At 36.9% G+C, this 22,313-nt stretch overlaps 2 protein-coding genes and 1 long non-coding RNA gene across 11 annotated transcripts; 1 reads left to right on the plus strand and 2 right to left on the minus strand.

Moving 5' to 3' along the window:
* Positions 1-7,435: 7,435 nt before the first annotated feature.
* On the minus strand, positions 7,436-11,322 carry LOC125470177 (protein FAR1-RELATED SEQUENCE 1-like). 2 transcript variants are annotated; one of them, XM_048568807.1, is made up of 3 exons: positions 11,220-11,322; positions 8,739-10,916; positions 7,436-8,656 (listed from the first exon to the last, which is right to left on the minus strand). In XM_048568807.1, exons 2-3 carry the CDS (start codon positions 9,765-9,767, stop codon positions 8,516-8,518), a joined length of 1,170 nt encoding a protein of 389 aa, XP_048424764.1. In that variant the 5' UTR covers positions 9,768-10,916; positions 11,220-11,322; the 3' UTR covers positions 7,436-8,515. The 2 variants fall into 2 exon arrangements, with proteins under 2 accessions (XP_048424764.1, XP_048424765.1); XM_048568808.1 differs by having other exon boundaries at positions 8,739-11,318.
* Positions 9,811-10,609, minus strand: LOC125470154 (protein FAR-RED IMPAIRED RESPONSE 1-like). Its single transcript, XM_048568696.1, has 2 exons — positions 10,288-10,609; positions 9,811-10,127 (listed from the first exon to the last, which is right to left on the minus strand). The coding sequence occupies exons 1-2, from the start codon at positions 10,607-10,609 to the stop codon at positions 9,811-9,813; spliced, it is 639 nt and encodes a 212-aa protein (XP_048424653.1).
* A 7,422-nt stretch (positions 11,323-18,744) lies between the features above and the next one.
* LOC108866033 lies at positions 18,745-22,053 on the plus strand. 8 transcript variants are annotated; one of them, XR_007252369.1, is made up of 3 exons: positions 18,779-19,426; positions 19,529-20,248; positions 20,316-22,053. It is a non-coding gene; the product is annotated as an uncharacterized LOC108866033 (long non-coding RNA). The 8 variants fall into 8 exon arrangements; XR_007252372.1 differs by having other exon boundaries at positions 20,336-22,053; XR_007252370.1 differs by having other exon boundaries at positions 18,780-19,426; positions 19,529-20,903; positions 21,922-22,053.
* The last annotated feature ends 260 nt before the right edge of the window (positions 22,054-22,313 follow it).

Consider the following 22,313-nt stretch of genomic DNA (forward strand, 5'->3'; position numbering starts at 1 on the left):
TCATCCGTTCCAACGCATGAGGTTATTCTAGATTACGGTAATGCTTCAGATGAAATATGTCGGCCTCTCGAGAATCGTGAGATTTTGGTCCACTACACAGTTTTGGATGAGGTTTGGAATAGGAATGAGATGATCGTCGATGATGCATTCTCGTACTTAGTAGCTACTAACATTATGCTTAGCGATGACATTGAACCACGTTCCGTCAATGAATGCCGATGTAGAACCGATTGGTCAAACTGGAAACAAGCAATCCAGGTCAAACTCGATTTGCTGGTGAGACGTAAAGTGTTTAGACCTATTGTTCCTACACCACCATGTGTAAAGCCTGTTGGCTATAGGTGGGTTTTTGTGAGGAAGTGTAATGAGAAGAATGAAATAGTACGATACAAAGAACGCCTCATAGCGCAAGGCTTTTCTCAGTGCCTTGGGATTGATTACGAGAAGACGTATTCCCCCGTAATGGACGTTATAACGTTCCACTACCTAATCAGTTTGGTAGTTTTCTGAAAAACTGAATATGTAGCTTATGGGCGTGGTAACTGCGTATCTCTATGGGGATCTAGATACGGAAATATACATGAAAGTTCCAAAAAGGACTTCTATTGACTGGTTCAAATAGTTCTAAACCACGGAACACTCTCTCAATTAGGTTGAGGACGTCACTCTACGAATTAAAAAAATCTGGGCGAATGTGGTATAACCGTATGAGTGAATATTTGACAAGTTAGGGTTACGTGAACAATGAACCATGCCCATGTGTGTTCATAAAAAAGTCACATTCCAGATTTGCAATTGTTGCAGTTTATGTCAATGACATGAATCTCATTGGGACTCCTGCAGAGCTTGAGGAAATTGTTGCACACTTGAAATCGGAATTTGAGATGAAGGATATTGGGAAAACTCGATATTGTCTTGGCTGGAGATCGAGCATTGTTCGGATGGAATCCTAGTACATCAATCGAACTACACCCAAAAGGTGTTGCGTTGTTTTAATGAGGATAAAGTGAAGCCTCCGACTACACCCATGGTTATTCGGACTCTAGATGCTAAATGAGATCTCTTCTGTCCAAAGGAGGATGAGGAAGAGATTTTGGAACTCAAAGTTCCTTATTGAGGAAGAGATTTTGGAACACAAAGTTCCTTTCCTAACTTTGTTGTACTTAGCTCAGTGCACTAGACCCGACATCTCTTTCGTTGTGAATCTTTTGGCAAGATACAGCAATATGACCACAGCAAGCACTAGAATGGTATTAAAGACATCTTCCGCTACCTCAAAGGTACTACGGATTTGGGCTTGTTCTATACTCGCGAATCTCCAAGTGTTGTTGCCCCCTATTGCCCTCAGATTGATTCTCGCCTTATTGGTTACGCATATGCTGGATATTTGTTTGACTCACATAGAGCGCGTTCTCAAACGGGCTATGTCTTTACCGTTGGAGACACCGCTATATCTTGGAGGTCTGCCAAGCAAACGCTAATTGCGACTTCGTCTAACCATGTTGAGATATTCGCCCCTACATGAAGCATCACGTGAGTGCTTTTGGCTGAGAGAAGTTATGGAACATATTTGAATCACTAGTGGTTTTACATCAGTCTTTGACTTTCCTATGAGGATCTTTGAAGACAATGTAGCATGTATCGAGCAGTTGAAGAAGGGATACATCAAGGGAGACAACACCAAGCACATAGCGTCGAAGTTCTTGTACTCACACCACAGCAGCAGCATCAGAACATTGAAGTCAAGCAAATCCGTTCCCAGGACAACCTGGCCGATTTCTTCACCAAGTCATTGCTTAAGTCTACATTTCAGAAGCTCGTCTAAGGAATCGGTATACGTAAATTATTTGAGTTGAATCGCTTGAAGTTTTCTTATTTATATGTTATGTCTAACTCAGAGGGAGTATCTAGAAGCATACTCACATGATCTTAATGTACTCTTTTTCCTATGATTACCAGCATTTTTCCCACTGGGTTTTTGCAACCTAACGAGGTTTTAATGAGGCACCCATCCTGGGATGATCATACTTTGTTGAGTTTACTACCTTCGTCCAATTTGACGTTCGTTTTTAGACATTATGCATACTTCTCACTTTTCTCCTTAGTCTATGGGTTTTCCCCATGCCTTGGGTTTTACCATAGCGAGGTTTTGTGAGTTTTACTACAAATGCATACTTCACTTAAATTTGAGACTCACAATCACCCGTTGTGTCGATGACTTTATCAACTATTCTACCTTATCTGTTGAAGAACTGATGTGATGGTTTGTTGAGTATTTACACACTTAAGGGGGAGTGTTGTAGTCATATTTAGAATAGGAATGTGATTGTGTAAATCCTAGGGAATCTGGGAATGTATCTCATATTCCTATTAGAAGTAGATTACCTATTCAATGTTGTAATCCTGAAGGGAAAGGTTTTTACCCATCCTACTACTATAAATAAATGCACAATGGGGTGAATCAAAGACACCTCACAATTAAATCAATCTCTCTTCTCTCTCAATATTGACAAACCCCTCTCTCTCTAAACCCTATTGTTCAATCAAATAGGCCTACAACAAGAAACTTTTTTTTTTTTTTCGTTTAAAGCACTTTTACAAAATAAAGTTTACCAAACACTCGATAACTTTATTCTATAGTTGTTTATTTTCACAACACATCAGAAGCATTTTTTTTATTTATAAAAAAGGCACATTAATACCAAACTAGCCCTAAGACTCCTAAATCATTGGATCATATACATTCAATGCATGTATGCCCAACGCCTCTCTCTAAAGCGACTTATTATTATTTAAATGAGAACTATTTGTGAGCTAATTCCACAACCAACGTAAACGATTTGATTTATTTTTTAAGTCGACATTTACAAATTATTTTCCAAAAAATTATTTCAATTTGAAACTCTTTACCCATTTGATTGTCATGATTAAATTTTAATGCTTCATAGTATATAGTGTTCGTCAATTTCTTTGAACTCAATTAAATGCATCAAACATTTCTGACTTGGCTAATATTCTGCGAGGATGATCTATGAAATGCAACTTGAAAAATAGATGATTTAGATCGTTGTATTTCGATGTAGAATGAACCCAATTCAACATAGAATGAACCCCACAACTAGTCTCCATTTTTTTTTTGGTAAAAATGGGCATGCATGCTTGCATACATGTGGAAGTGATTTCCATTAATACCCAATTTTACTTCAAGCACATGCTTATTATAACGTTGAGTAATTCTAGGGAAACTAAATTTGTAGACTAAATTTGCAAAACTAAATGATGTGTCACCAATAAGAATGAGCACGTTTATCAACGTTTAAATAATAAATCAACTTTCACATCCTTTAGTTTTCAAAATTTAGTTTACAAATTTAGTTTCCCTAGCATTACCTTTATACTTTTTTCGTTGTTTGCTTCCTCTTTCATTTTTAATTCATGCACATTTATTATAAGATAAGTATTTGAAAATCATTTTCCTATGATATAAAAAAATAGCAGGGAACCACATTGCACCACCTATCAAACAAGGGTAGGGCCGACCATTAATATAAGTAGGTCTTGCCTATATTAAAGAAATAGTCATTGTTCTAAAAATCTTTGCCTAACGTCGCTTAGGCGCTAGGCGGTTGGTCATCACCCCAATTAGTACCTAACTGTTTGAAAATTAAGAAAGTGCACCTAGACCCGCTTAGGCGTCCGCCTAACCCGCCTAAATCCACCTAAACACCTATCTAGGTCGCGATTCTCACTTAGACAGAAATAAAATGTAAGAGACTTGTTAAATACTTGGATGAACACTTATTATATGCTTGTTCCTCATATTTTCAATATGTTCTAATACTTTACAATTTATTTGTCATTTTATTTTCAATTTATGTATCCCAATATAATTATGTGCGTTTTTAAGTATAATAGGTGCTTATTTATACAATATATAATAAATTTACTTTAATCCATCTAGTCAACCTAGGCCCCCGCTGTGATGACCCATCACTAATTTTTCTTTTTCATAAATTTTAAAAGAGTGATTTTACGAAAATGCCCTAAAGGCAAGGATTTTGACTTTCGTTAATCGTCGAGAGACGTAGGACTCATTCTTTTAGCATAATTGGGTAGTACTCGACGATACGAATGCATGGGCACAAGAGGATTTGAATTTGGAGCAAAAACGGGGATATTATGGAATTCGGGTAATTTTGGTAAGTTCACAAATAGAGATATTTCTCCACTTTGGACACCACATGACTCACATGTGGCACCCCATTTCTGGTGCCCTTTTCTTTCCCCTTCCGTGATCTCTCCCTCGAGAACTCTCTCTCGTCTTTCCTCTCTCATCTCTGTCAACTCTCCCTCTTTGCCAGTTCAACCCAAAATGCCACCACCCACTGCCTTCTCTAGCGAGCTTCGCCATAGCACCACCATAACTTTCTCATCTCTAACTTTCTTTGCACCCATCGTGCACAATGAAACTGCACCACCATCACTGGCTTTCTTCTTAACTTAGTGGTTAATTGTGCTAGCATGAATCCTCAGGGTATTGGGTTCGAAGGCTGGTACTGACGATGGTGATGATGATGAATTGATGAATGAATGTTTATTTTCAAGAGAAATGCTAAGGGACTTTCTTTCTTTCTCTTTCTCTCTCTATTCTCTGTGCACAGCACTATGCAACCATGGTGAGTCTTAAGACCCTCAAATTCTTCACGTTTCAAAGCCCTTTTAGTGTTGGTAACTTTTAAATGGTGATTTGATGACAATTTAATGTAGGAAGCAACCTGGGAAAAATTTCCTTGATTTTTGGAACAAGACCTGTGGCCATTTGGCCATTTTCAGACCAAAATTCAAGCCAACTTCGATCTCCGTTGGGCCTCCTAAGGGTATGATTCTCTTCTCTACATTTCTAACTTTATTATGGCTTTTGAATCATCAAGTTTGGTTAAGAATTGAATTAGAAAGTAGCTATGAAAGTTGGGAAGAAATTTCCAAAATTCTAGAAAGTTTGGCCGTGACCATCAATCCACTTTTAGGCCGTTCCCCTGTTCAACTCCAGCCACGATTGGACCCCGAACTAGTATTAACCTTTTCCCCACATTCCTAGCTTCTAGTTAGTTTTTGAATTATTGAATTTGGCTAAGTATTGAGTTAGAAATCAGCCTTGGAAGTTAGGAAGAAAACTAGCAAAATTATGATCTTTGCGAGGAAGGCGAGTACTTATGTACTTGTGGCGCGTGAGGCGCATGGGATGCCGGCCCGTGCAACACGTGGCTGCCAGTGCAGCCACCTTGTGGCGGCATGTGCGGCTGTGCTAGGAGGAACCCGAGGTCCTTCCTTAGGTTTCTCAATGTCAAACCCGAATTCGCCTTCCGTTTCCCGTAATTCGATTGTTTTAAAATAGTTTCTTTATTAGCCGTACTTTGTACGCACATTTATATATTAGTACATTACGTATTTACCTAAATGGTTTCGTTTCTAGGCGAAATGCATTGTAAGGACTCTCGATGCTACGAGGCGGGTTCGACTCGGTGACATGATTTGTGAGTGGGCATTTATACACACACACACACACACGTACACGCGCGCACACACACATACTTACACTTTACGGTTTCCAGAAATGTTTTAAATTGAATATTGCATTTCATGCCATGTCTAGAAAATGTTATATTTTTAAATGTAGCATTGTTATGAAATGTGTTTGTGCTAAATGATCCAATGGAGGTGCATGCAAGTTCAGGTGAGTTATTATATGATTGAAATGGTTGTATTGATTGGGCATGCATATATTCATTAGAGCTCATCATTGTTGCACCCCAGTGTTAGTGCTCCTGGCCCGGGCTAGGGCACAGTCCTTCACGTGATGTTCGCCTCCCGCACCGCACGCTCTCCTTGGATCCAAGTTTGGTGCCAGCCCTGTCGTACAGACTGCATTAGCCAGTTCCGACTTATAGGTGACCCGCGATTTATCGCTAGCCATCACGTGATCGTAGCACTAGAGTGTACATATTTACACCCAGCCCTATCGTACAGGTCACATTAGGTGACTCTGACTCGTGTGCAAGCATAGATTGATGAGCAATAGGTCCAATCGTACAGGTCACATAAGGTGACTCCAAATGATATGTTAGTTTAGCACACCTGACTTATATTTATTATTGCTGAGATATTGTGACATGGCATACTTCTGTTTTCACTACCCTTGTGCACTCATTTTCATACTTACGTAGTATTATTTTTGGAAACTATACGGGTTTTACAGAGAAGGGTTAATATTTTTAGAAAAGATAAATGTGTTTTCTAAAGCTTTGTTTTTGTCCACTCACCCTTTTGTTTTCCCCCCTCTAGGTCTTAGTAGCTGAGCTTCCGTATTGACGAGGATTCTTGGCATACCCCAGTATAGGTGGCTACCTATGATGGTATAATCCTTATCTTACCTTACTGACTTTACTTATGCTCTATAATCACATGTGAAATGAATTCATTTCCGCTCACAGCGCACTCTTATATTTACGCACTTTTAGGTTTAAGTTTATTCACAAATCCACATCACTACACTTTATGGCTTCGTCACCTTCCAGGTGTCGGCTAACACAGCTCGACTCGAAGTCCTAGTGGACATACCGGGTCGGGGTGTGTCACTCGCCTAGCTGCCTGGGCACTAAGCCCCAACCCGCTCCTGAACTAGTGCCTAACACCTAACGTCTTTTAGAACCTTAAAAATAGTAGAATATAATCATCCAAAATGGGATACCATCCCAAGTATTTACTCAAGAATACAAGAATTCACATTAAAATGCAAGTTTAAAAAAATCAATTTGATTAATAGGGGTGTGCTCAATGTTTGCTTCTTGTCATAGGCAGTGTCGATATATTCGAACCTTAGTTTCACTTCAGTTTATAAGCTTTCAATTGTTATAATTTTAACTGAACTGTTACAATTTTAAGACAATAACTTAATTGCGGCACTTTTTAGCTAAAATTAGCATGTGAAAAAAAATTTAATCTTCCCAACATTACTTTAACATATTTATATGTTAAAACTTGATTTGTTTGGAATTAGGATCCGTCGAAGGTCCAAGTTGTAGGCGGATGTCTCAGCACGAACTAAATTTGGGGACCAGTCCCGACCACTTTTCACTTTCATTAAGACTAAATGGTCCACTCGTTTTGTTGTTAAATAATTACAAAAGGACGACGATGGTTCATAGAAATGGTCCACTCGTTTTGTTGTTAAATACTATGCTTGTGCACATCCACTCATTTTGTTTGATGTTTTTTTTCATTCGGATGGCTCACTTTGATCGATTGAAAGTCGCTATGTGTAGGACACACTCTACATTCATGACCCGTCACTTTCTACAAATACCTCATCTTCATCATTTAGTAGTATGTTTTTGTTACACATACCAATTCTAAACACTCTTTCCAAATATACTGACTCAAGAATCGGAATCCATTGGTCAAGCCTCTCTCCAAACCGCACCTGGATTGTCTGCCCTCCTAGTTACCATGCCCTTCCATCCCCTCCTACTTTTCTAGCCATTGATTTCATTTAATGCTCTAGATTTTGCCACCTCACCAACAGCTCCAAAACACCTTTAAAGCCTCCCGCCTCTTCCACTTTTCCTAATCTTCACTCTCCCGCCTCTTCCACTTTTCTGCTGCCTTTCCCGTCACCTCCTTCCGATTCGCCTAATTCAGTTTATGTTAATTTTCTTTGCTTGGCCGATTCGCCTAATTGGGTGGATCGGGTGCGGTGAATAATCTAATGGCTTTGAAGAATTCCTGGAAAAGTGGGTGCGCGTGTGTGGACGATCTACCTGGTGAAAATACAGAGATTACAAGGACTCTTCCAACAGAAAACACAGAGATTATGAGGACTCTTCCAAAACATCTTTAAAGCCTAATTTTTCTCCCTTTATCTGCTGCCTTTCCCGCCCCCTCCTCCTATCTGCTTTTAAGGTGCCTTTGTTTCTGATAAGTATTTTACATTGCTCTGTTTTATATCATGTTTTGATGCTAAGACAAAAGTAAGAGTGCCTTGGTTGGAAAATGAGTTTTCATGCCAGTACATGCTTCCATTACAAGCACAACTTTTCTGCATATTCAAAATTACACACAAAAAATGAGTTTTCATGCCAGTACATGCTTCCATTGTAAGCACAGAATCTGGAGCATTCAAAATTACACACAAAAAATTTGCTTTGCAAAAACTAGAGATTCAAAATTACACACAAAAACCTATAGATTCAAAAAATGAGTTTTCATGCCAGTATTTGCTTCTGCAATAACAGTAAGTTGGCTTCCTCTCTTCATCTCTAGTGGTCACCACTTACATTCAAATCTTGGTGTGCAACGGAATAACCAGTGGGATTTGTTTGGAGTAGCTCTTGAAATGTACTATACTGAGGTTCTTCATATGTCATCCACGACATGGATTTAAGCATGTCATGTCCCTTTGACTATGAAAATTGCATAAATAACTAATAAAAATAATACAAAAAAGAATATAAGGAGGTTAATTACCACTCACCGAATTCAAAGTATTCACCACTGGAAAAGGTCCCCTTGGTTCGGCCATCACGGGAGCACAAAAAAAAGGTGGAGGAGAAGCAATATAACATCCCGCCGCAACAGTCTCCTTTGGAACACAAGTTTCCTTTAAGATGTCACAATATAGATAAGTAAATCATATGACTTAGTTTACTGCTATTATAATTTTTAGAAAATTAAAACTGTACCTTTGATAAATGGGAGTTAGATGATCGCTTCCTTTTGGCTATAGCTTTTTCCAAACAACTCTTAAGTCGTCTTTTTCCTTGACAAGTCTCTCTCTTCTTTAATCCTTTTGCTTGCACAACAGTGGCATTATTCAAGTTGGGAACATCATTAGAATGGTTTAGAGCCATAATGGGGGCAGAATCCTCACCTTCATCTTCTGTTTTACCATTAATTTGTAAACTGAGCTTGTCTTCAGTCAATTTACCCAACTTACGTGCATAGCTACGAGCTATTTCATATGTTTCATCACTTTTTGCAGCCCTGGACGAGATCTGAGTAAATGCGTGGCACAAGGACCTAAATCGAGAGCTCTGTTGCAATCTAGGATCAACTTGGATTTCCTTCCCATGCATGTCTTGTATGCTCTCAGCCCTTACTTTTTTAGTCCACCTTTTCAAAATATATTGACTAGGAATCTCCAAGGTGTCCATTACCTCTATAAGGATTTTTATGGCATGACCACACAAAATACCTTTTATCTCAAACAATCTGCAACTGCAACAGATTATGTTTGAATCTCTCTCCCTCCTCACATGTCGTTCCATAAAAGCACCGTAAGGTGGAAAAACTGTGTACACAACATCTTCACCATCATCAACGGTACTTTTTATTCTTAAATCAAGAGATTCCCCATATTGTTCTTGAAAATCCTCAAATATTGCTTTCGTGTAAGTATCACCTGCTTGTTTGACCATCATAGCTGGAACTTTCACTTGTGCATTCTTATGACACAAGTTATATTCAGCTTGGTACTCCTTATAGCTCTGATCATCAAGTACTCTCTCAAAATGCATGACAAATTGTACCACATTATAGTCAGGCTGTAAATACTCTTTTAACCTACCATTGAAGCTCTCACTAATTCCCGTAGTTGTCATTCCTGCAGACCATGCCATCTTTACATATGCCTTAGCCCATTTTTTTCTCAACTTCTTTATTCCTTTCAACCACTCTAATGCTTTCCCCTGCACATTATGTTTCACAAGCATTTCATCCCAAGCCACTAAAAACTCATTCTCATCCTCATATTCATCAATGTAACTTTTTTAGGACTTCTCTAACCCCACTGTTACCCTTGAATACACAATTAACATTCTTTAGTGCATTTTGCATCATATGCCACAAGCAAAGCCTATGATATGTATCAGGCATCACATGTGGAATGGCATTCATCATAGCAGCATCTTGGTCTGTAAAAATGGTTTTGGGAACCTCGTTGGACAAAGCTACCAAAAAAGTTTCAAATAACCAAATAAACGAGGGAGCAGTTTCATCGTACATCAATGCTGCCCCAAAAACTACAATTTCTCGATGATGATTCAAGCCAGCAAACACAGCAAACGGACGACCTGCTCAATTAGTTTTATAGGTAGTGTCAAATGAAACAACATCTCCAAAATGACCATAGTCACTTATCATTTTAGCATCTGCCCAGAATATATTTGGTTATTTGCTCTTCATTATCCAATTGTACGGCATAAAAAAATGAAGGATTTTCAACTGTTTTACCTTGAAAATATCTCAACAAGCTTCCTGCTTCACCATACACCATTTTTCTTTGCCTTTTAGGCAAAAGATAGTTCTTCTGATCAACCTTTGTATAACCAAGAGATTCCCTTCCTCCAACATGCTTAGCCATCAACTCATAAGATTCCCAAAGTGGGATACCAGATTCTTCTGCCAAGTCTAACTCAGCAGCCTGAAATTCTGATATTTTTCGCTGAGATGGTAGCATATGTGCACACTCTGGTTTCTGAAGAGCATGATTGTGTTTTTCCTCAAATTCATGCACAAAAAACCTTCCATTAGATCTATTCAACTTAATAACCATTTTAGCATGACAACCTGTCCGTGTCTCTGCCCTTGGCTTCTTGTCTTGTAATCCCGCTTATCTTGGAGCCGAAACCCTCCTTACTACAAGCAAAAATTCTGGAAGTGACTTCATTAGTTTTCTTATTCTTGTAGTGATGATCTTTTCTAATACTAAATCCCACTTTTCGTCCGTAGGCATTGTATAAATTATAGGGTGCTTCTTGCGAATCAAACTGCATACCACACCTCGGTGTACAATCGAATTCGTTCGAGTCATCATTGTTGATATTATTTGCTTCTTCAGAATCAATCATTTTCAATCGGATCTGCAGTATAGAAAAAGGTATGGTACAGAAAAAATCAACATTTCAAAGTTGTTTCTTTACAGAGGTTGTGGGCAATCTAGAACAAATCCCTCTCCCACGAATCCCTCCCCAGATTTTCAAAAATCAACATTGCAACATTAAACAGATCCCACGAATCTCTCTTGTTCTCAATTACTCTAGAAGAACAAATAATGGGACACATTAAATCAGAAAATGAGGACCCCAACATGTTATAAAAAAGAAAATACAAATCCAATAGCAAAAAGGAGCAAAAACAAGCAAAGAAAATTAACATAAACTGACCTGGGAAGATTAGAGAAATTAGGCGAATCGGAAGGAGGTGACGGGAAAGGTAGCAATCGGAAAGGCACTACGGGAAAGGCAGCAGAAAAGTGGAAGAGGCGGGAGGCTTTAAAAGTGTTTTGGAGCTGTTGGTGAGGTAGCAAAATTTGAAGCATTAAATGAAATCAACGGCTAGAAAAGTAGGAGGGGATGAAGGACATGATAACTAGGAGGGCAGACAATCCAGATCCCTCCAAACTTAGCACCGTCTTGTAACTCTAGACTTTTCGTTTTCCCAAAACCACTTTGTTTTCACAAAACCTATTTGTTTTCCAAACCCTCATTTCCGGAGATTAATCCATCCCTCTCAGTATCAGGGACGGAGCCAGAAATTTCTTCTAGTGGAGGCAATCGAAAACAACTAAGAAAACCTTATTATAGTATGGTTATACGCAATATGATATTAAGGATGGTTTCAAATGATGATGTATCACAATTTCAATGTTACAAAAATTTCAATATAGTAGTGGAAAGTGGCAAAGTGATGAGAAAAATATAAGTACATGATAGGCGGGAGAGGGTTTTTCGGTTTGAATGACAGAACAAGAGCACTATTGCTCATATAATATTTGATATGAAGTATAAGTAGAATGAATGTATGTTGGATATTAGATACATATATTTTCTTTAAAGATAACCCGTGTGTATTATATAATTATAGTCAGCAACTAAACAAACAAATTACTTGAGTGGAGGCATCTGCCCCCAGTGAGCCTTCATTGGCTCTGTCCATGCTCAGTATGTTTTTAAAAATAAGTACTGGTGGTAAGCTAGTTATGTTTTGTTCTGTTGCCCATTTTTTGTCTAGCCTATTTTGCTATTCCAATAATTTCAATTTTGGTAACAATTGATTTATAATCTTTATCTCTATATATAATAAAATTAAAAACGTAAAAAAAAATTCCACTAACACTATAATGCAATTGTATTCTTTCTTACTTGTAGGTGGAGGACTTTATATTCGATTCTCATGAACAATAAGTTCAACGGTCCTATCTCTCACCCCAAAATATTATTGTATATAAAAAGATTTAATCTACATTAGGCCTAAAATTTTCTTTGTAATTATGAGGAGGTACAAAAATTAAATTCAAGTTTTTTTCACAAGAGAATTGTTATTGTCACTCTAAAATTCAGGATGCCCACACAAGTTTAGGCTCGAATAGCAGAAAGCAAATAATAAAAAACCCTATTCTCTAGTAGCAAAGACCACATCGCCGTCACCGTCATATCCTTAGAGGAAGCCAAACTCCGAACCGAAAAAGTAGACACTAGATCCAAGTCCCCTTCACATACCCCTACAAATATATATAAACAAAGTATCATACGGGTAGAGGGTAAGGCTAAAAGGGTATGTAAAATACCCAACACTTAGCCTCGATAGGGATTCAGCATAGACATGCCGGTTGGGGAGGGGAAGTGAAGGAGGGTAGTAGATTTGGTATCCTATTCCTAATTGGAGCCCACCTATCTGAGTACATGGTGGGATGGGGATAGAGTATCACATATGAAGAGGAGGGAGGACAAAAAGTTAAAGGATAAAAGGTAGTAAAAGTAGGCAAAAGATGTCGAATAAGGGGCATGAAGCCCAAATCTGAGACAAGCTCAGGGGATAGTTGAGACCTAGCTCAGGAAAAACTGAGATAAGCTCAGAGAGAACCAGGAATAAAATGAAAGAATAAGACTAGAAAGAGGAGAGGAAGAGATGGATGCAGGGAGGGGATAGAGTAAAGAAGTGAGAGGGGAGGAAAAAGAAGAAAAAGGCAAAGGATGGAAGGAGGGAAGGAGAAGGAAAAAAGGACACTGGAAAGAGGAGGAAGTAGCGGGTTGCCACCTACCCCGAACAAGAGCATGTGCTGAAAGTGGACGCCGGAGAAAAGGCTCTAGATCTAGATTTCTAGAGAGAGAGAAACAAGGAGAGAAAGAGAAAATGTGTTTCAGGATCTAGGTGTATAGGATTAAATTGTATCAAATAACTCATTAAATGCCACTCAGTACTATAGTTTGGTGATATTCCTCTTCACTTGAAAGTGAAAGGTTTTAGGTTCGAATCTCGTGGATGGCAAATTCAATACCAAATAAACTGCCCATTGTGCAACTTAGCCGAACCCTCCCTTCCCTTAGTGTAAAAATATCGATGTACCAAAAAAAATAAAAATAAAACTCATTAAACTTATTATATTTCAATTAATAAAGTGAATATTGATTTATGTCTCATTTGGTGTAAAACATTAAATTATAATAGTAAGTGAAAATAATAAATGAGGTTTTAAGATTAGGGCTAGTTTAGTAATGCAAAAAGACAACAAAAAAAAAAAAAAAAAAAAAAAGATTTTGCTCTGATGTGGGAATAGTTGTAAAATAAAGTTGTTGAGTGTTTGGTAAATATTTTTTTTTTTTTTTTGTAAAGTGCTTTTAACAAAAAAATAAATAAATAAATAAAACAATGTCTAAGTGCTTGTAAATTTTTTTATATAAAACTGCTGTGAATATGTTAAATGACTGAAAAGTATATGGAATTGGATGTGATATAATAATTGCCAAAGAGAATAATGCAATGGCAAATATTGTAATTTTGTAAAATATGCAAGGGTCTACTTGTTATTTGAAAACTTCATTAAATAAGCATTGTTCACTATGCATTGGAAAAAAAAAAACATTTGTTGAAAACTTTATTAAATAAGCATTGTTCACTATGCATTGGAAAAAAAAAAACATTTGTTGAAAACTTCATTAAATAAGCATTGTTCACTATGCATTGGAAAAAAAAAAACATTTGTTTTAGAAGCATGGTAGACCCTACTTGCTTTTATACGCTTTTCTGCTATCATTGACAACAATTTTTTTAAAAAAAAAAAAACACATTGTTTTTGTTTTACCAAGCACAGTTGTGTTCCAAATTTTTTTAGAAGTACCACAATCTCAAACCAGTCCTTATACATCGAAGATTGGCTTCAACTACAAATATAAAAAGCTCATATGCCCACCAAAATCACTAACACCAAACCAATATAACAAAAACATTTAGATTTGTAATCAAAGGAATCGTGACAAAAGGTCGTCACCTCCATACGTCTGCCATCTTCAAAATTAGGAAGTGGGATCACTAGATGAGGGATAGATCAAGGGGATGGTGACCGGACTATGAAAGGAAGGTTGATGGCGACAAACTGAGAGGAGCGCTAATTGGGGATTCAAAAAGGGGCTTGAGTGGCATGCTGGTGGTGTTCAGTGGTAAGGATATATTGCTTAAAATAAACATGAAAATTTGATAACAAAAAAAATAATCTTGCAGAAGAACATGAATGGAAGTCCTATAAAAAAAAAAAAAGGAAAAAAGACATGAACATAAGAAAGAAGAATAAGGTGATTGGGAGAAGGAACGACTCTGGTGAAATATTATTAAAAGTTTAATTTTGTCAAAAATAGATATATTAATGAAGGGCCTGCTGCGTTGCTATATCACTCGGCTGGCACCTGAACCCAGCCCATATTTGGGCCTCGGCTCCTTTTTATTTTTCCTAGCCCATGTGGGCTTTGGTCCAGTTTTGAACTACCAAATTTTAGTGCCTAATCATTTTAGTCATTATTCATTGGGTTTATATTTTAGCCGTCTTTCCTGATTGGCCCGCAACTCAATAGTGAAAATTATCAATTCATTAATTATTTTCGAATGACTTGAAGACCTACATGCATTTATCTATTCCATATTTTTTTTCTCTCTATATATTGCATTTGCTTGCAGGAACCTATGAATTTGAAGTTCATAAAATTTGAATCTGAAGTTTTGCATAAAGTGCCTTGAAAACTGGAAATTTTCCTAAAACACTACACTCATGAAAACCCGAAACTTTTCATGCAAATTTAAACTAATACGTGTCTAATAGAACCTAAACGTTCTACTCCTTGTGTATGGATTGATAAATTTGTCTCCATTGCACTAACCACAATCTTGTAATTATTTTTGTGACAGAGACATGTCGAATTTGAATAAATTTGACTTTACTGCTTTGGAAGTCTCTAGAAGAAACTACCTAAAGTGGGTCCAAGATGCGAAGCTTCATCTCATGGCTAAAAGCCTTAGAGCCACCATAGAAGTTGAGATGGATGTACTGGTTGGCGAAGCTTACAAAGCCACCGCCATGATCTTCATACGAAGGCCTATGCATGATGCACTACAAGCTGAGTATCTCGTTGAGAAGGATCCACAAGCTTTATGGATCGCTTTGGCGGATCATTTTGATCACCAAAGAGATAGACTATTGACTTAAATAAGAAAGGATTGGCAACACTTATGCTTCCAAGACATTAAGCCTAGAATACAATTATCAAATTTGTCGAATCATATCACTTCTCAAGTTTTGTAATAAGGACTTGACCGAACATGACTTCCTAAACAAGACATATTCGACCTTCCATGCCACCAATATTGTCCTTCAACAACAATATAGGGCATAAAAGTTTACCAAGTTTTTGGATTTGATCTATATTTTACTTATAGCTGTAAAGCAAACCAGTTGTTGATGAAGAATCATCAAGTTAAACCTAACAACTTAATTGCTATGCCTGAAGTACACACTAGTGAGAAACGATGCCAAAACGGTCGTTCTAGACGCGGTAGGCATGGCTAGAAGTCGAACCCCTAAGGTCAATAGAGTGAAGGCCCATCCAAAGAAGGAAATAGAGCCGCAAAGTGCTTTAGCCTCGCCCCAAGGCCTCAAACTTAACACCATGGATGCAGATATGTGTTATTGTTGTGGTTCAAAGAACCAATGGTCCCGTGTATTCTGAGCTCCCACTAAGGTTGTAGCTAAGTATCATTCTCGTTGTCAGAAGTTTGAATCAAACTTTCCTCAAGTGGAAGAGTTGAAAGATATGAAGATGAAGGTTTCTGACTTTTAAGAACCATCTGCTTCGATGGAGAATATATTTTTAGACATGTCCCACATGTTGGCTGAATTCACCCCAGGAACCGAATTCCTTATGTGGCCGAACCCCTTGTTTTTTTTCTCATCATTTTCCTTTATGTTTGTATAATTTGTTGGTATTTGTTTTAATTTTTGGTATTAAATTTTATGGATTACTTCTGCGAATAATTAATTGAATGAATGAAATGTTTTGAATTTCTTTATACTTATGACCAATCCAATTAATTTATTTACAGGTATTACTAATGGGGAAGTTAGTTGTCTGACAGATAGTGCAACTACGCAATCATTTTGTGTGAACGCATCTATCTTACTAACTTCGTACCTAAAAATTCACCTCTTACAACCTTCTCATGTTCATCCAACCTAATCAAAATACATGGAAATGCCCATATAATGTTGTCCAATGGTACTAAATTATCACACCAAAACCTTGTTAGAAAATGGAGTTAAGTTTATTTGCATCATTTCCTATGAAGATGAGGCAAAATACAGCAAAACTTTGCATGCCAAACTTGCTGAATGGGAAAGCTCATCACGCGCCCTTTCTATGACAAGGTCCAATCGGATCCTCCAACCCTTTTTCACATAATTCAAGGGGACATTTTTGGACCAATTCAACCTCCTTACAAACCATTTAGATACTTTATTGTATTGGTTAATACTTATATGCGATGGTTACATATGTGTCATTTGTCCACCTAAAATGTTGTATTCTCCAAACTGCTAGCTCAAATCATTAAGCTAAGGGCTCATCATCCTGATTATTCGATTAAGTCGATTCAACTGGATAACACTAGAGAATTCACATCAAAATCCTTCGATGACTATTGCATGTTCATTGGGATTGAAGTTGAACATCATGTACCCCAGCAAAAGCGTCCATTAACATCTTTAATTGATCACTCGATCGTTGGTTATACGTACCAAACTCCTGACTACTGTTTCTGGCCATGCAATACTTCACGCAGCCATGTTGGTCCATTTGAGGCCGATCATAACCCAACCTTGTTCTGCGCTTTAGTTAATAACTGGATACGAGCCCAACATCTCGCATTTGCGGGTCTTTAGTTGTGTGGTCTATATGCCGATTGTGCTGCTCTTAAGTACAAAATGTGTCATCAAAAAATGATGGGAATATATGTCGGTTATGATTATCCTTAATCATTTGTTACTTAGAACCTTTGACATGCAATCACTTTACCGCTCGTTTTGTGAATTGTCACTTCTACAAGATAGTCTTCTCGTCGTTAGGGAAAGATAAGAACATTTACGTTCCTGAAGAATGATGTGAATTATTGTGGATGACTCCCACTATGTCTCATCGAGATCCCCGCACTTCACAGTCTAAAACTAAAGTGTGACGAATCTTAGATCTTCATAGTGTTGCTCAAGCATGCTAGATGCCTTTATCGATCTAGCAAAAGCAATGAGATCGCATATACTAGCTGCAAATGTTCCTCCAAGGATGGATGTACCTAAGATACGTCGAACTGTTGTTCTAGAATGACGGGACGCCGCTAATGTGTACTGGACAACCCTCAAAGGTCGGTTGCCACACCTAGTGGCGAATCTAGTGTATTGGTAGTTAGCCAATCATTTGCTCCTACCAGAAGGCGTGGTAGGCTTGTTGGTACAAAGGATTCACAACAGTGAAAGAGGAAACCCATGGGACAATCTAGTGAAACTAGAGTAAATCCGACCATCACCTACTCATTCTATCCAACGCATGAATAAATTCTACATTACGAAAACGTCCTAGAAAAGACAAATCTGCCTTCCGAGAACGAAAGATTTTGGTCCATTATGCTAGCTTGGATGATGTTTGGATTACAAATGAGATTATAGTCGGCGATGAATTAACATATGCAGTAGCTACTGATATCATGCTGAGCGATAACATTAAACCACGTTTCATTGATAAAGGTCGACATCGAACAGATTGGTCAAATTGGAAATAAGCAATCCAGTTTGAACTTGATTCGCTTGTGAAACCCAAGGTGGTTGGCCCCTTAGTTCCTACACCGCCACATGTGAAGCTTGTTGAATACAAGTGGGTTTTCGTAACGAAGCGTAATGAGAAGAATGAAATAGTGTAATATAAGGCATCCCTAGTTGTGCAAAGCTTCTCTCAACTGCCCAATGATTGATTATGAGGAGACATATTCTCCCGTAATGGACATCATGACATTCCGCTACCTTATCAGTTTGGTAGTTTCCAGAAAACTGAATATAGAGCTTATGAATGTTGTAACCGCATATCTTTATGAAGATCTTGATATGGAAATCTACATAAAAGTTTCTGAATGACTTACATTGACTGGATCAAATAATTCTAGACCACGAAACGCTCTCTAGATTACATTGAGGCGTTGACTCTTCGGATTGAGGTACCATCTAAATGAGTATTTGATAAGTCAGGGAAATGTGAACAACGAACTTTGCCCTTGCGTGTTTATTAAGTAATCACATTTCGAATTTGCGATCGTTACAGTTTATGTTGATGACATGAATCTCATTAGGACTCTTGAAGAACTTGAGAAAACTGTCGCGTACCTGAAGTCAGAAATTAAGATGAAGCATATTGAAAAAACTCGACATTGTTTTGGCCTGGAGATCGAGCATTGTTTAGATGGAAATCTTGTTCAGCAGTAGAACTACACCCCTAAGGTGTTGCGTCGTTTTAATGAGGATAAAGCAGTTTATGGGCATCTAAATGCTAGATTCCAAATGAGATCATTTCCATCCTAAAGAGGATCAGGAAGAGACTTTGGAGCCTAAAGTTCCATCGACGCTTTATTGTACTTAGCTCAGTGCACTAAACTGAACATCTCATCTTTAATATTAGAAAGCTAGAAGGAAAGTTTGGTGTCTTAAAGCTTCACCAAAAATAATTGGACTATAAAGCCCCCCAAACAAAAAAAAATCCACAACTAGCTGAAAATAATAAAAACAAAATAGCAAGGATACTTTTGTCAAAAAAAAAAAATATATGTTAAACAAAAAGGGAATTAAAAATTAGAAAAAAAAAGAAAAAGAAAAGAGAAGATAAAAACCCACGACCCATTCTTCTTCCTCTCCGTCTCTCTACACACACAACCCCTTCCATATTTTCCTCAATACAACCGCTCCACTTACTTCAGTTTTTTATTTTTTTAATCAAGGATAGTTTTATTAAAATTAGCCAAACGACATAGGTTTTGCATCAGCTGAAGATTTTGCTTCCTTGCATATCTAGAGGTAAGAAATCGTCTGTACGTTTTCGTTTGTAAGTTCTTCTTTGTCTTTTTGTTTTCTTCATAACTGAACATAAAGCTGTATTAAAAAAATTACATAAAGCAGAGAAAAAAAAGTAGAACCTGGCATTCAAACCTCCAGGTTGTGCAGAAAAAACAAACTGGAGAAGATGGAGTTTAGAACATGGAATAGACACAGTTATCGGAAGAAAGTTTACCTTTTTATTCCAAGTTTACGGTTATCAGAAGAGAGTTTACCATTTTAGTTTTTCTACTGCAAAATCTGCAATGGTTTTATGAGGGAGAACGAGGACGACGCAATTCAATCTCCATCCACCTTTTTACAGGTACGCTAAGTTTCTTCAATTTCTGAATTTTATCTCTACATTTCAATCTAAAATATCGGACAATAATTCATATGTGTATTATCGTAAACATTCCGGAATCTATTGCTTAATTTATATTTTTCTTATGGAATTTAATGTGATTTCGACGAATAGGGAGGAACAGTTGGATAATTATCCTCCTATTTTGAAAAATAAGAAATAATTATCCTCCCAAACTGAGCGGTTATAATTATAACACGTTTAAAAAAAAAAATTGCAGCTCAAATTTGAAACTGCAATTAGCAGTTGCAATTGGTTTTATTCCTTTCCCGCAAAAACTAAATCGTCTTCACTCTCAGGTATGTTACTTTGATGTTTGATTTATTTTTAATTTCCCTTTTTTTATTAACTCCAGATTTGATCAAATATATAGGTTGATTGGTGAATCCCCAGTGATCGATGCGTTTTCAATATATGAGTTGGTGGTTTCATTCTTTTGGGTAACTTCGTTTAATTCTTTTTTCCTCCTGTCCATGAATTAATTTTAATTAATTTAGTTGTAATCAGTTTTGAAGTTTGTTTCATAGGGAAAATATGGAAGAAGGAAGAGAAATAGCGGAAAAAGAGGGGAACAAAAATAGTTTTGAGTCATCCTGTTCTATTTTGGTTAACATAGTTTCATCCCTTTTTGTTTTTCCTTCTATCTATGGTTTTGTTTTTAACTAATTTAAACAAAATGATCATTAAAGTTTGAACCTTTTCTATTTCTTATAGATGTGGACCTCAAGAGTGGAGCAGAAGAGGTCTTGATCATGTTTTTTTTTTCTCTTCATTTAGATGGTTGATCTACTCTCTTATTTGGTGCTCAAACTTTTTTATCTGCTTCTATTTCCTATGCATAATTTTTTATAGACAATTGGTGGACGATGTTTTGACAAGACAGCAGTTGTCAGGTAGGACGATGATCTATGCTTTATTTTATGGGCATGCCCATTTTCTTAACAAGTCTCTCATATTTTCCATTCTATTTTTCCTATTTTTCAATTCACGCTCTTCTCTTTCTCACTCTTCACCTGTAGAGCCGTCAGGTGTGTCAAAGTGGTTGGATGTGTTTAATGTGAAAGAACTGGCGTGGTCTAAGAGGCTACGTGAAGCGTATATTTCTATTTTCTTTTTCTTCCATGTTTCATTTATTTATTGGTGATCCAATGATACTTTGTGCTTCTTCCATTTTGGAAGAAAAATGTTACAATTGCTTTATTCTGTAATGGTTTGAAGGCTCTACAGATGTCCATAATTGTTTATGTAATGTTTAGTTTATCTTAATATTGTAATCTACGATCAAACCTATATTTCTAATATGAACACTATATCAGAGAAGGGATTTTTATTTTCTTACTTTGTATTCAGAGGGAACAAAGAAAAACCATGGGAAGACATCTACAGTCGGTCCAAGAACAGTGATTATAGAATTTGGGTTCAACTTCTTCTTATTTCCTATAATCAGTTTAACTTCTTATTTCCTTATATTCAGTTGGATTTCCTCTTCGTTGGGGTTGATTATAGAATTTGGGTTTGTTCATTTGGTGTTTTAAGTATTCGCGAGAGTGTTTGCTTATTTTTTAGGGTGATATCCTTATTGTGTTGCTTTTTACTTGGACCAAAATAAAGAAAGAGACTTGAAACCCTTGCTTTCTGTAAGTTCTTTTATGAAAGGGGAAAAGTACAGGTAGCACTACTTCTCCTTTTATTTGAATAGGAGTGAGGAGACAAGAATGCATATGCACTACAAAAAAAAAAAATGGTCTATGAACACAATTCATTGGTGCCCTTTTCAATTTCATTGAGCACATATATGTATTTGTGCTTTTATGTTTCATTGAGCACAAAATTATCTCAAATTGATGAAGTAAACATGTTCTTTATCTGAGTATGCTTTGTCTATTGTTGTTACTTCATGTTTCGATTTTACGTTGTTTAAAATATTGTTCAACGAAGAGTTGCTTGGCTATTAATTAGTGTAAGATTAAGAGGAATGTAGTTTATCATACTCAAGAGTGCAGGTAATATTCTATGATTTGGCATAATTTTGTATGTAATTGATTCTTCTTCTCTAATAATCTTCCCCTATTTCCTTTTGTTCTGTATATAATGGATCGTCTTAAATTTACAGGTTCATCGCTCATTCAGGCTGCAAAGGATTTGATTACTTTCTTTTTAGGAATATGAACTGGAACAACTTCAAAGTTCGGGTGTAATTATTTGTCTTATCAAGTAAATAATTGTATCTTATCGGTTTGTTTTTTATGCATGGGATTGTATTTTTGATTGGAAGGTTATAAAAATTAACACCTTTTACAGTGCCCCAAAATACAAAAGATATACATGTTTTGCACTAATTAAAACAAGATTATTACTACGTTATGTATTCAATTTTAAATTAAGGTACAATATCTATACCAAATAAACTAGGATTGGCATATACACATTAAGAAAACAACCTCCATTTGCACTTTTAATAGAAAAAGGCTCGGGTTTGATTGTAAAAAACAAAAACAAAATTGT

This window comes from the organism of the source record quoted next, unplaced genomic scaffold (assembly GCF_019419815.1).
Source record: "Pyrus x bretschneideri cultivar Hongxiangsu unplaced genomic scaffold, Pyrus_bretschneideri_v1 Contig49, whole genome shotgun sequence".
Lineage (NCBI taxonomy): Eukaryota > Viridiplantae > Streptophyta > Magnoliopsida > Rosales > Rosaceae > Pyrus > Pyrus x bretschneideri.

Bases quoted from the DNA above. Each gene is read 5' to 3' on its own strand.
- LOC125470177 (XM_048568807.1), bottom strand. From the start codon at position 9,767: ATGCTTGTGAAACATAATGTGCAGGGGAAAGCATTAGAGTGGTTGAAA. The intron at 8,657-8,738 runs GTACAGTTTTAA...GACATCTTAAAG, and splicing joins CTAACTCCCATTTATCAAAG to GAAACTTGTGTTCCAAAGGA.
- LOC125470154 (XM_048568696.1), bottom strand. From the start codon at position 10,609: ATGGTTATTAAGTTGAATAGATCTAATGGAAGGTTTTTTGTGCATGAA. The intron at 10,128-10,287 runs GTAAAACAGTTG...CTAATTGAGCAG, and splicing joins CTTGTTGAGATATTTTCAAG to GTCGTCCGTTTGCTGTGTTT.